Source organism: Neofelis nebulosa, chromosome 11 (genome assembly GCF_028018385.1).
Source record: "Neofelis nebulosa isolate mNeoNeb1 chromosome 11, mNeoNeb1.pri, whole genome shotgun sequence".
NCBI classification, from domain to species: domain Eukaryota; kingdom Metazoa; phylum Chordata; class Mammalia; order Carnivora; family Felidae; genus Neofelis; species Neofelis nebulosa.
In genome coordinates, this window is record NC_080792.1 from 94,247,737 (window position 1) to 94,260,986 (window position 13,250).

Consider the following 13,250-nt stretch of genomic DNA (forward strand, 5'->3'; position numbering starts at 1 on the left):
CCGGGGCAGAGGGCTTTGCGGCCACATCCTCTGTAACAGTACAGGGTGAGCACTAACCATCCTAACAGCTTGTTTCCAGCAGCATTTCTCAGGGGACACACATTTTCCACAGCCAGAAAAAAAACCTTCCTTGCTAATTTATTAAACTGCTTTATAGCCGAGGTCTGACCAAAAGAGTTTAGGATCGATATAAGTAATCTCTGTCTCTCTCTCTCTCTCTGTGTCTCTCTCAAACGGTCTTCCGCTGGGAAAAATATTGTTTTAATAACACAAACTGCAAAGCGGACTTCCCTAACACGTCCTCGGATGGAACGTTTGCGGATACCCAGCTCCTCAACCAGAGACACGGCCCCGAGGGGCCCGCAGCGGCACCTCCCAAGGAGATAATATTTTCTATTCTGTGAGAGCCGGCACAGGTTTAAAACACTGCGAGAGGCTGATCTAATTTAGAGCCTGGCTCCAGGGCTGTCACGAATAACAAGCCAAACGTTTCCATTTTATTTTCCGCCAACGGCGATCAGTTACACTCAGAGTGGAAAGTAGGCTTTAAGGGGCCTGGCTCCTGCCCCGTGGAGCTGCCCAGGAGGGTCCTAACCGGTGACCTCCATGCCCCTCACCCACTGACTCACATTTCTGTCCATCCCTCTGCCTCACGCTGACCTACTAGCGCCCCGCTGAAGGGGTTCACAAGTACGTCACCTGGGCCCCACTCACCTGCCCCCCCGGCCCCCCCCGCCCTGTGCCCACGCCCTGCCCACCCGCCTGGCCCAGAGCTCAGGAGAACTTGCACCCGCATCTCCAGACCCACCTCCTGGCTCATTGCGCCCTGATTTTCACCAAGGGCACCAGCCCCCTGGAGGGGACTCCTGTCAGCAGGGACCCAGCCGGCTGTGCACCCTCTATCCGGCTGCGGTGAAGCTGCCACCAGAGCTGGGAGGGGACGTTCTGATGGCATTCGGTCAGCCCTGCCCCCACTGCCCTTCCAGGTCACCTGAGCTGTTTCCTCTTCTACATCAAGCAGCCAGGGTCAGTCAGGGTCACTCGTGTTCAAACATCCTTACCGATGAAGACACGAAAGGAGAGTGGAGGGGAGACGCCGCCCCACCATCGCCACCAGGAAGCACTCCTGCACTGCAGCCCCGCTCTGCCGCCCCCTCCGTCGGACCCCAGCTGGGCCCTGAGCCAGCGGCCGCAGCGGGGACTCGGCGCCCTCGGACATGGGGAGCCAGCCCCTGGCCAGGCCCCGGCGTGAGGACACTGGTCCACGTGGAAAGGGCGAGCAGCGTTTCCAGTCTGCCGATGCGCCGACAAGGGCCTGGTGAGTCGTCCACACGTGCTTCAACAACTGGAAAAAAAATCACAGAAGAACCAAGTCAAAGCACCTGATGTTGCCGCCGGGAGACGCAGGGTACTTGTGAGCACGCGCGGCTCCACGTGCCTGACCCGAGCGGGCCAGCAACCGGGCCACACCGGCCGCACGAGACAGAGGTGGAGGGCGCTTCAGTGACACGACACAATCCACGGTGACCGTGACACGGTGACTCTCCATGCAGCGACCCTGCCTTCTCCAGTGACGCTAACAGCAATGAACCATGAGAATAAAACCTTTACCCGCGTTGTCATAACTGTCTCAGAGAATCACCTACACCCTTAACAACTGAGCAGTTTGTGTCTCAACAAAGGAGCATAGACTCCCAGGCTTTTACTGTGAATCATTAATTTTGTGTACGGTTTTTTCTCAAAAGAGAATAATAGTCCCCCAATTTAAGTGGCTGACTTTGCAGTGTACCTGCCTCCAAATCTCTTGACGAACTGAGCCTCCTGGGTGACTAACAGACGTGTGTGTGTCGTATGACGACTCAGGAACATGCCACGTTTGCTTCTTGAGGCACGAACAGCAATGAGAACAGAGACCCCACAGGCGGATGCAGACGGAGGCCGGAATCCTCCTCCGGAGGGAACAGGGAAGGGATGGGTGTGTGTGAGGATGGGGGCAGCAGACCCTGGGGTCTCAGAGACCTGTCCTGCGGCCCCCACAGCCTCGCTCGCGCATTCACCCTTTCTAGCCTCTGATTTCCAGCTACGAGGTTATTATCTGTATCTCATTCATTCATCCTATGTGTATTTAATGAATTCCTACGGTCACTGCTGTGCATCTCGTGACAAACAAAAACACATGAGCTGACAATCTAGTGGAAAAGACAAATAGGAACTGAAGGACCCCATGAGGTGTGTAAGTGTCACCAAGGAAAAGGAGACCACACAGTCATGCCCACCAGGTCCAGAAAGGACAGGGAAGGTCCCTTGAGGAATGACAGCAGAGCTGATACGGGGGACCTCTGGGAGTGGCCAGGAAGGGGAGCAGGGAGGGTGTTCCAGGCAGAGGGAACAGCATGTGCAAAGGCCCTGGGGCTGGAGCAGGGACGGACAAGGAAGGAGGTACAGGCGAGGCTGAGATGGGCAGGCTGGGCCTTGGGCCTTACTTACGCAGGTGTGAGGGGAGCAGGGCAGGTCCCCAGCAGAAGGGGCAAAGGACGAGATGTGTTTCTTTAAAAGCTCGTTCAGTCTGCCCCAGGAGTGCAGAGGGGGTGAGGGAACATCTGTGGAAGCCACTAGACCGGTCAGGGGGCTGTGCAGGCACCAGGCAAGACACGATGCTGTGTTCCCTTGGGGTGGAGGCTGTGGAGATGGGAAAAGCAGATGGATTCCAGGCAATCCAGGGGATTCTGGGCAAGAAATGAACAGGTTAGTGATGGGTCAGATACGAGGGGAGTGAAGGAGACAGAATATAAGGGATGACTAAGTCGATGGACCGGGGTTCCGTTTACTAAGTCGGAAACGCCTAGGGAGTTCCGGAATGAGGGAACAGAGCTTGCTCCTGGCTCGCTGACTTTGCTGCACACGAGCGGCCTGCTGCGCACGTCAAGGGAATGCCGGGACGTACGCACGTGCAGCTAGAAGACAGGAATGCCGCACACACGTGGATTTCGGGTCCCTCAACGTGTGGGCCGCCTCGAAGGCCGGGGATCAGAGGAGAATCTGTGTGGGACATGTAACACCCAGGCCGAGGCGGGAGAGCTAGATGGGAAGACCGGGCAGGAGGAAACCCGGGCGCACGTGGCAAAGCCATGTGTGAAGGGGGTGCACAGAGGAAGGGGTGGCCGGTGACGGTGTCAGGTCTGCGGGGCGGCCCGGGTGCGCACGGGGAGACAGATACAGTGACTCCCGGGCACCGGTGGCCTTGGCAGGATGCGTCTGCGTTGAGTGTGGAAGAGAACCGGAAGAGAGTGGGTGCCCTGGTGAGGAGCAGGTGCAGCCGAGACACTTCGGACCAGGCCAGCCGTGAGCAGAGCTCCGCGGAAGCGTGCGGCCACAGGCGGGGCTAGCGAGCGGGACAGACCGGAAATGGAGGGTAATTCCTGCCGGGAAGCAGGGTTCAATTCAGGGGCCAACAGGCCGGGAAGGTGACAGACAATGAGGCAGGCAGGGCGGTGTGCAAATGGGGCGGTGCCTGCCAGCAGCTCCGGCCGCAGAAATGCAGGCCCAGTGCCGGCAGATCCATGGAGGGGTTTTTGTTTGTTTTAAAGCTGAGAATCCTGCAGGCTTAGCTGATTTTCAGGAGAAACGCACATCTGCAAGCAGCTGCCGGACAGCCCGATAAAGGGAGGAGGGGACCCAGGTCCCCGTGTGTCTGCAGGAGGTGGTGCTCAGGGGAGGAGGGGACCCAGGTGTCTGTGTGTCTGCAGGAGGTGGTGCTCAGGGGAGGAGGGGACCCAGGTGTCCCCGTGTGTCTGCAGGAGGTGGTGCTCAGGGGAGGAGGGGACCCAGGTGTCCCCGTGTGTCTGCAGGAGGTGGTGCTCAAGGGAGGAGGGGACCCAGGTGTCCCCGTGTGTCTGCAGGAGGTGGTGCTCAGGGGAGGAGGGGACCCAGGTGTCCCCGTGTGTCTGCAGGAGGTGGTGCTCAGGGGAGGAGGGGACCCAGGTGTCTGTGTGTCTGCAGGTGACGCTCGGGGGTGGAGGGGACCCAGGTGTCTGTGTGTCTGCAGGTGATGCTTGGGGGTGGAGGGGACCCAGGTGTCCCTGTGTGTCTGCAGGAGGTGGTGCTCAGGGGAGGAGGGGACCTAGGTCCCCGTGTGTCTGCAGGAGGTGGTGCTCAAGGGAGGAGGGGACCCAGGTGTCCCTGTGTGTCTGCAGGAGGTGGTGCTCAGGGGAGGAGGGGACCCAGGTGTCTGTGTGTCTGCAGGAGGTGGCACTCAGGGCTCCCCGTGCTGCTTGTGCGACAGCTACTTCTCAGCGAACTGCACCCGTTTCTGCCACTAGACCAGGGACTGCACTGGGTGGTCTGTTTATCCTCCCCCTTCACACTCACATTCTTCTCTTGCAAGTCCTTCCTCAAAGAGCCCTGAAGGCTCTTCTTCTGAGTCCCCGAAAACACGTGCTCCATGTCAAATGCCCTGAAAGCCACAGTGGCCTCACTGACACGGAGCAGGCTCTCAGCTCCGTGTTCCGGCAAGTCCACGGGAGATCCGTCTGCTCAGGGCTCCAAGGAACCTGCCAGGAGGAGACAGCACTTGGCCTCAAGTCACACTTGCCCACCAGGAAAATCATCTCTCCGCAGGACGTGTGTTCTTGGCGACACCGAAGACATCCTGAAATGCCGGAGGGCAGCACAGCAGACTCCTGCACGAGCCGAGACCTCCCCGAGCCTGCTTGGTGGGTGTGTCGCCCGGGGTCATTTCAGATCTGCAGAGCCAGTTGTGGTCCTCCCTAGACCCCGCCTCCCGTGGTGCTCCAGAGACAGTGACGGAAGCACGGCCCGGTGGTGACATACCCGAATCAGGAATGTGGCTCCACACCTCACAGAACAGTTCCACTGCATTCTGACTTGATAACTTGGGGTGCTGACTGGTGCTCAGACGGTCGGAAATGAGAAAATGTGAAAACACATGCATTTTCTCCTCTTTCTGATGAAATGCCAAGTTAAATCCCACTTTCAGTGGGAAGAGCAGACTCTTGGCTCATTACCCAGATGTAACTTGGCCGTGCCGGTCGGTTTAGCCCCATTTGTGACAAATACACTACTGAGACTGCTGGGTTCAAATACATTTCTGATGCTGAAGTCTGGAATCTCCCACGGCTGTGAGGAAAGACAGAAGAAATTTTCCGTTGGTTTAAAAAAAAAAATCTCTCTAATAACTGCTGTCTCGCCTCCAGATCTCCTGCACCAGAAACGGGAGACTCCACCTTACTCCACGTTCTCCTCTGCTAACATCCTGTCTGAACTGTGACAGCCGGCAGCTACTGGCCAGGGTGCGTGCAGGCCGCTTGTGTGGTCTGCAGAGGACGCTGGTCCCAGTGACTGATCTAGATCTTAGCCTACGGGAAAGCCTCACTATTCCTGTTATGAAGTTTCCTGCTCCTAGACGATGAGAATTAAGAAGCTAACAAAGAATCTCTGGCAAGCAATGGTCTGTAAATGCCTAAATTCACTATGCCGATCACCGCCACTAAAGAAAAGAAAAACGACACTAACATAGAAGAACGCATATAACTGGCCAAAACGAGAACAGAATACGTTCCTCTAATGTTAATATGACAATTTCCTGCCATCTCTCAAAATAAAACTCAGGATAATAAAAAAAGAAACTTTAAACGAGGCAAAAACATGACACCTAGGTTCTAAAGTCCACTGGCAACTGACTACAAATGGCAAATTCTGACATGTCTGTTTCGGAAGCCATCAGCCGCCTCGTCTGATGCCTGGCGGAGGGCGTGAGATGGGCTGCGTCTGCCTGCAGGGAGGGTCTGTAGGAGGCCTTCTCTGGGAGGTTCTACCAACACCTCCAGGGTGGAGAAGGGAGGGCCACCAGGGCTATGGGAGGAGTAGCCCACAGCACACAGCTTTAGAAGGGACCCATGGAGATGGAGAAAGGTGGGTGGAGACCGGGAAAGTTTGGAGGTCAAGTCAACAGGTTAGAAGTGGGCTGTCTAGGAGGGAACCTCACCCAAACTGAAAACCTCAGCCCTGCATGAGCCCATGTGAAGAGGACGGAGAGACAAGCTACAGGCTAGAAGGAAACACTGGCAAACCGTACATCTGACAACGAAATAATGTCCGGAATACGTTAACAACTCTCAGAGTTAACCAGTGAAAATACAAACAATCCTATTAGAGACTGCACAAACCACAGGAACAGACGTCTCACCAAAGAGGACGTATGAATGGCAAATAAACCCATGAAAAGATGCTCCACATCGCTAACCATCAGGAAAATGCAAACGAAAACCACACATCTGTCGGAACGGCTAAAATAGAAAGTTGCGAGTGAGAACAGCAAATACTTAGAAGGTGGGGAATCAGGTCAGTCACACGTTGCTGGCGGGGACGTGTCATGGTACAGCTGCCGTGGAAACCAGATTGGCAGTTTCATATAAAACTAACCTACAACCACACTATCCCACGACTGCGCTCTTGGGCATTTCTCCCAGAGAGAAGAAATGTTCCTACAGGAAACTGCACGTGAATGTTTCCAGCAGCTCTATTCATAACGGCCCCAAAACCTGAGACAGCCCTGCTGTCCTTCAACGGGTGAATGGCCGAACAAACTACACCCGGGCCGTGGAACACTGTGCAATGATGGAAAGGAATGAATTGCTGACGTATGCAAAAATTTGGATGAATCTCCAGCGAATTATGCTCAAATGAGTGTCGTGGGGAGGAAAGGTCCTCAAGTATGGACCCAGGGAGGCTGGAACAGGAGATGGCAGTGAGAGTGACAGTCCTCATCGTCCTGAGTGCAGTCAACAATCTATGACTCGATCAGTGGCTGTGGTCTTCTGAGATGGGGACGGAAGGGTGACTACTATAGAGACAAAAGGGGCACTCGCATAGATTTGGTGTCTGGCATGTGGCAAGACATTAACAATCATCAGAGGGATGGAACGGAGTGCATGGAACAGAGTGCATGGAATGGAATGGGTAAAGTGAGTGGAAGGGGTGGGATGGAACAAAATGAACGTGTGGATGGAACAGCATTGAAGCTCCTCGCAAAAATTCTTCTTTAACTTCTCTTCTCTTTATCACGCATACTTGCCTTCTCCTCGGTAACTGTCTCGGTAAGATCACAACCTCAGAGTCAGCGGGCGTTTCAGGAACACCCTGAACTGTAGCTGCAGTGACTGCAGACATGAAACAAACACAACTTTTGGGAGAAGGTTACTACGTCAGCGAAAAAGAAACTTTTTAAAAAGCGAGCACACAGTTCACACCTACGTTATCAATTACTTGGGCATTTTCACTCGTTGAAAGAGAAATCTGCCGTAGAAGGGAACTGAGGTTTTGATGCAACAGGGCCAACCTTAACAGCCTAGTCTACGTTCCCAAAAGTGCTTCTCAGGTAGAAGGCATTGCTTCACTCGCCTCGGACCGTCACACAAGGTCACGGACAACTGGCCAATTTACCCCCATCCCCCCAAGAAAACATATTCTCCCGCCCCCAAACCACATCTTTTCTATTCATTCACGCGTTCCTCATTGCAGGGCCACCATATGAAATCTTCAACATGGCCTCAGATGCTCTTTACTCAACGTTAACACCCAGAGATCAGCCCTGGCTGCCACTGGAGGGGCTTTTCTGCTACAGACGGAGAAAAGGAAGGAGCGCTTCCCCGTTCGGCCCACTGCGCGCCGCACCCTCCCCTCCCCCCCGCCACCAAAAGCTCTCCTTGTGATCACAAGGAAAAACAACTGTCCTAAGTGCAAAACCAAGTCAGAGAAGGGAAAGTCACCCATCTGCACATGGTGTGGCTGATGGTGAGGAAACAGCCTAACAAGTCCTGGGAGAGTGGGTGGTGATGCCTCCAGGGAAAGACGGTGACTACGTACAGGCATCACAGGGTCTTTGAAATCCACTGCCTCAGCAACCCTTGAAAATAAAAGGGACATTATTACAAAATGGCAAAGGAGGGCATTCAGCTAGAAAATGGGTTTAAAACCTAATATTAAACTTCAAATTATTGAGCCAGTGATCCTTTTGGGTGAAATTTTCAATTCTATCGCTGAACGCTACTCTATTTAAGACTCTGTTCTGGAACCTACAGGGATATCCAGAAAGATGAAATATAATCCCTTGGCCACAGATAACAGACAATTTAGTTAAGGTCCAGCAGAATGGCCCAGGAAGCTGACGGACAACAGAAAGAGTCCACACAACTGGGGACAGAATCTCAGCAATCCCACATCACCATCTGTGTGACCTTGGGGAGACCACTTGTACCGCCAGAACTTTAATTTTCCTAATTATAAAATGGTGTGATAAATCATAGTGGTGGGGGAGGGGGGAAGAATAAAAAATCTTTTCTCCCCTACACCTCCCAGCTCCACCGGCTGGGCCTCGGGAACCAGACTGGCCACAGAGAAACGAGAGAAGCAGAAGCAGAAGTTTCCTCGCACGTCCACCAGAGCGTCCAGTAATGAGCAACTCCAAGGGCAGCTGGTCGCTGGGCTCACGCAACACATAACTAAAAGAACAAGCTTTGGGAGGAGGACAAGGACTTCTGAGTTTCCAGGGCACCATGTCGTGGGAAGGGAAACATACGGGGAGCTAGGGAAGAGGAAGCCAAGTCCGTGAGCCGTGTTCTGTGGATCCCGAGGCGCGACCCCTGGGCTGGCGAGGGTCCACGTGTGTCCCTGGAGATTAGCTCCTGTTCCTCCCAGCAGAAAGGAGACAAAAGACACCTCTCCGAGTCGATGTCCTCACTTCAGGCAAACAGGTGCAGAGCAGGGAGTTTTCTTTTGTATCTGCTTCTTCATAACTTCCTATCACGCCTTCAGCCCGAAATAATCCGCACGTGTCAGTGGCACCTCTTGGGGTGGCACATCTGAACGCACTTCAGGGGACGTCTGCTGTCCCGCTGCCCAGCTGCCCCGTTCTTCTGGTAAAGGCCCTCAGTTTCCCTCCAGGTGACCGCCCCTTCCCTTACCTGCAGCCCACGTAAGTCGAAGTTGACTCCATCCGTGGCTGGGAAGCAACCCATTACGTGGCCTCAGTTAACAGCGCGCCGTCTCCCTCAGGCCGCCGTGCCTGTTCGCGGATGAGTGCGTGACCCAGGCAAGTCCAGGAAGGAAGGTGCAACAACACTCGGACGGAATGCTGGCTCGGGGACGCGGTGCCGAGGGAGGAGGCCTGGGAAGGGAGAGACCATGAGCCGCTCAGAACGGAGAGGCTTCCCATCAAGTGGGTGTGGAGCGGAGCTGCGGCCAAAGCTCACGTACCCACAGGCCTTGCCAACCACACGTGCCAAAGAATGAGTCTGCCTTTGCTTCAGACACTTCAGGCTGGGTCTTCTGCCATTTATAACGCAATTAAAATATCCCACCTGGTACAGAAAAGCCGATGCAGAACTGAGACAGCGCTGACGGTCTACAGTAGGTATTGAATACATGACGACTGTGCCAACGTTCCTGCCACCTGCAATCATTTAACCCCTCCCCCGGTCACTCGGCCACCTGCTTCTTCTTTCCTCATCTGCACCCCTTGTGCCTCCCAGCTCAGTTGTCCAAAGCGCCCACTGAGATTTCCACCTGTCCCCGTGGGGGCGAGTCCCGAGCCCTGGCCGTCATCTGACACTGAACAAGGCCCGTGTTTCCCTCCTTCAACAGCGGGTTTTCTCTGAAAGACAGCCTGGAACGGCCAGGATGCCCCAGTCACACAGTGAGGCCGTGCTGGTCCAGAGGGGGTGGGGGGAGTGGAGGCGGCTTGCAGCACGCACCCCTGCCCCAGCACTGCCCCAGCACTGCGTCCTGACTCCTCCCATGCTTCCCGGGTGAAGAACGGGCCTCCAGGAAGCGCGCAGGGGTGTCCCAGGGGGAGAACAGCCGGAGCCTCCCCTTCTCCGGCTGGGCCACTCCCTCATCAGGAGACGCGACCGAGGCAGGGCAGGGTAGAACCCGGGGCGCCGCGCATCCGAAGCCCCTCCCCCGGCCTGAGACCGCCTGGGAAAGGGCGGCGGAGACACGCAGTGCCGTGTAATACACACCAAAGACACGCGTCGGGATGAGATCCGACCGGAAGCCCCTTTTCCTCAGTGACTGCCCCCCCAGCCCCTCTGCCCCCCTGCACGCGGTGCTCACGCCGGACAGGACGGCTGCTCCCCGCGTGGGAAAGGAGACTCCGCTGGTGACCTTGGGCTGCAGGCTGCGGGTCCAGGCCGGGGCGGAGCCGCGACCGTCCGCCGCTTCGCACCGTGAGGCTGGTCCGCGAGGAGGCAACGACAACCTCACAGTCACACCGGTGCTTCGAACGCGCGCCAACGGGCTTCTGTTCTGTTGTCACGTCCCTGCTGTCGAGCATGACGACAGGCAGCATTTCTTGTGCGCTGATCGCGGGCCAGCGTCTGTCCTCACCGCCAGCCGAGACAGAGGTGACGTCACCACCCATTTCTGGGACAGGGAAGTGACCAGAGAGGTCACACAGAGGCGCGGGACAGTGAGCCCCGTCCGGTCACCCAGGCCAAGGGGCTCCAGACCGTCTGCACCGAGACGAGCGGCCACTGCGAGGCTGGAGGTCAAGAGCAGGTCCTGGCCCGACCTTGGGAGCCCCGGGGTGAGACGGACGCAGCCGGGGCCCCTGTGTCACTGCGTGGAGGGCACCCCCACTGACCGTGCTGGACCCGGCACCGGTGAGAAGTAGACGCCTCGGTGCTCGGCCTCCGACAGGTGACGTGTTACTGCGGCAGCAAGGGGGCGAGCGGTGGCGAGACTGACAATGACACGCTTCCCGTTTGGATCCCAGGCTCCGACGCAGACATCAGGAGGGTGACACCATCCACACACCAGCATGGGGGGGGGGGGGCCAGCCGCCCTGTCACCCTTCTGGGAAGCCCCGCCCCAGTGGGCACCTTCATCCACGCTCAACTGGCTTCGTGGAGAGTCCGTGTGCACATCTGGCCTTGGCCCGACTCCTGCCTGTCCCACCCTGTCCCCAGCTCCTTCCTCTCCCCCCGACTCTGATTGTCCTGCGGTCTGTCTCTCCCCATTTCCCGCCCCCACACCCCGATTTTCCACACCCCGCTATCGTGCGGCTGAGGCTACCACGGCATCCGCCCGCTCTCCACAGGCCAGGGGAGACAGTATGCAGGCAGGAGCGAACCACGATGGCTCCGGGGCAGGTCTCCTAGTGCGTCCCAGGGCTGACCCTGGGGCGGCATGGGGACTTCTGGAACATTCTTTCCACTGTACACCTGCTCCAGAAGCGTATCCTGTCGGGAGCCTGGAAGTCCTCAGAGAGGAGCAGCCTTGACCCTGCCCATAGCTTTTTATGATTGGCTGAGCCGTCGTGCCAATCTTGGGCCACTTGCCCGGTGATTGGTGTAGGCCATCATGTGACCCAAGCTTGGCCAACGAACTGCGAGGGGCTGCCTGCAGGGGGAATCATGGGAAAGATTCCCCTGCTGGATGGGAGGGGAGGTGCCGCGCCCTGGGTTCCGCCCCGACGCTGTGGGGGGAGGGGTGTGGTCCCGGGGTCACCCCGGCCTTTTGGACGCAGAGCAGGAGGCCTGAGGCTTGCCGGGGACTGAGGCGTGTCCGCCAGACATGAGCAGGGCGGCAGAGCCAGGCCCCCACGGCCACCCGCCTCCAGGATGCCCGGCTCGGACGGTGGAGCTGTTCCGTGGCCCACATGGGGAGACTGAGGCTGGCAGAGAGAGAGAAGCGACCCAAACCCAGGCTTCTCCGACACCGGAGTCACGGGGCTCCTGTAGCTGAGGACGGTCCCTTGTAGCCCTTGTCAGACTGTGGCCCGTGTCCACGCCCTCAGCTGAGCCTCCTGAAATCCGTGCCCGTCGGTGGTCCTGCTTCCCGGAACCTCGTGTGCTCCGCGCACGATCGGACGAAACCCGGGAAGGCGGGCTCCTCCCTCCGCTTCCGGACGCGCGGACACGTGGTTTGTCCTGTGACTCCGGATCTGTGCTCAGCAAGGAAAAGGAGATGAGAAAACGCTTGGTAAGTTCCTCCTCCTGTAGCGGGTGCCGTTGTGTGTCCTTACTCAGCAGGGACCCATTTAGTCGTTGGGAACCGCGGGGTGCTTGGGATTCTAATGCATCTGGACGGGGTCAGAAGAGGTGCAGGCTGCCCCGCAGGACCTCTGCTGATAGGGTTTCCCTGAATCTGGCAGAGAACCACCGTCACCTCTGCCGGGCTGGAAGGCAAGGTGCCGCTGCGGCAGGGCCTCCCTGGAGGGCCGCACGGTGCCCCCGATGCAACAGGCTGCTGAGCCCAGAGATGTTCTGCAGACGGAGGTTTGCCATGACAGCTCCTAGAAACCACGGCAGCTCCTTCCCAAGTTACTAGAGCTGCAAACCGTGGGAAAGGTGGGATTTGTGTGAGGCTTTCGATCATAGAAACACAAATGGCATCTTGGTCTCAAAGTAACGACTCTCTGAATTCTAAATAAAATGCAGGAGATTCACATTTTTCCCCCTGCGCGACACTCTCTCTAGTCCTTCTGTCGCTTCTGTGAAAGAGAACAAATCCCACTTTTCACAGTGGAAGCCAAAAGACGGAAATCTCAAAGGGCGAAAGGAACGCATGCTGGTTTTGCCGGTGACCCCGGCCTGGGCCTGTCAGCTGGTTGTACACCTTGTCCCGCCTCTGTCTCCCTAGTCACGGTGATTGGCTCCTGGAGACACACGGACCACCTTTGCCAAGAAAAGTCAGGCCTTCCCCTTTATAGCAGCTGTCGGAGAAGAGAAATTCTCCGTTCTGCTGAGGCTGTTGAGAGGTGAAGCTGGGACTCGGGGGCATCAGGCAGGCTTCCGAGGTTGCCCCGCCCATAACACAGCTGCCGGAATGCAGGAGAATGTAAATAGAGTGAAGACTCCTTGGTAACGTCCTCCTCGGAGCTCCTGGATCGAGCAGTCCCTAAAGTGACTTCTCCTTACCCCTCCTGTCTTACTTCAGTCCTTCTGGAGATGGATTTTCTGTCACTTGAAATTAAAAGAGCTGCGATTCCGTGTCAAGCGAGCCACTCAAGTTCAGAACCTGAGCAAGGGCAGGCCGCGGTCGGGGACCCAGACCATTCACCCCCTAGCCCTGAACTTGCCCCGTTGTTCTGGCTGTCAGTTCGGCAGACTTTCTGGCAGACGATTGCGTATGGAAACTCATAAGCCACAGCCCTTCTTTAAGAAGAGAAAGTGCACTGTCTCCTGAAAAAATTGTGGTGGAACTGGGGGGGGCGGGGGGCGGGGTGGATG

The 13,250-nt window shown here is 56.8% G+C and overlaps 1 protein-coding gene across 5 annotated transcripts; it reads right to left on the reverse strand.

Moving 5' to 3' along the window:
- Window positions 1–795: 795 nt before the first annotated feature.
- LOC131489517 (uncharacterized) lies at window positions 796–11,037 on the reverse strand. 5 transcript variants are annotated; one of them, XR_009250617.1, is made up of 6 exons: window positions 10,661–11,037; window positions 10,132–10,440; window positions 8,982–9,184; window positions 4,369–7,924; window positions 2,488–2,679; window positions 1,099–1,345 (listed from the first exon to the last, which is right to left on the reverse strand). XR_009250617.1 is itself a non-coding variant. In XM_058691528.1 (5 exons), the coding sequence occupies exons 2-5, from the start codon at window positions 4,441–4,443 to the stop codon at window positions 1,058–1,060; spliced, it is 648 nt and encodes a 215-aa protein (XP_058547511.1). In that variant the 5' UTR covers window positions 4,444–7,924; window positions 8,982–9,688; the 3' UTR covers window positions 796–1,057. The 5 variants fall into 5 exon arrangements, 1 of the variants encoding a protein (XP_058547511.1); XR_009250618.1 differs by having other exon boundaries at window positions 4,369–7,178; window positions 7,885–7,924; window positions 10,132–11,037; XR_009250615.1 differs by having other exon boundaries at window positions 4,369–4,550; window positions 4,831–7,924; window positions 10,132–11,037.
- Window positions 11,038–13,250: the final 2,213 nt, after the last annotated feature.

Excerpts from the sequence above, each read along its gene's own strand:
- LOC131489517 (XM_058691528.1), bottom strand. The coding sequence starts at position 4,443 with ATGGAGCACGTGTTTTCGGGGACTCAGAAGAAGAGCCTTCAGGGCTCT. Across the intron at positions 1,883-2,487 it reads CCTGCTCCCCTCACACCTGC|AAGCAAACGTGGCATGTTCC; the intron begins GTAAGTAAGGCC and ends TCGTGCCTCAAG. Across the intron at positions 1,346-1,789 it reads GTCAAGAGATTTGGAGGCAG|TTGTTGAAGCACGTGTGGAC; the intron begins GTACACTGCAAA and ends TTTTTTTTCCAG.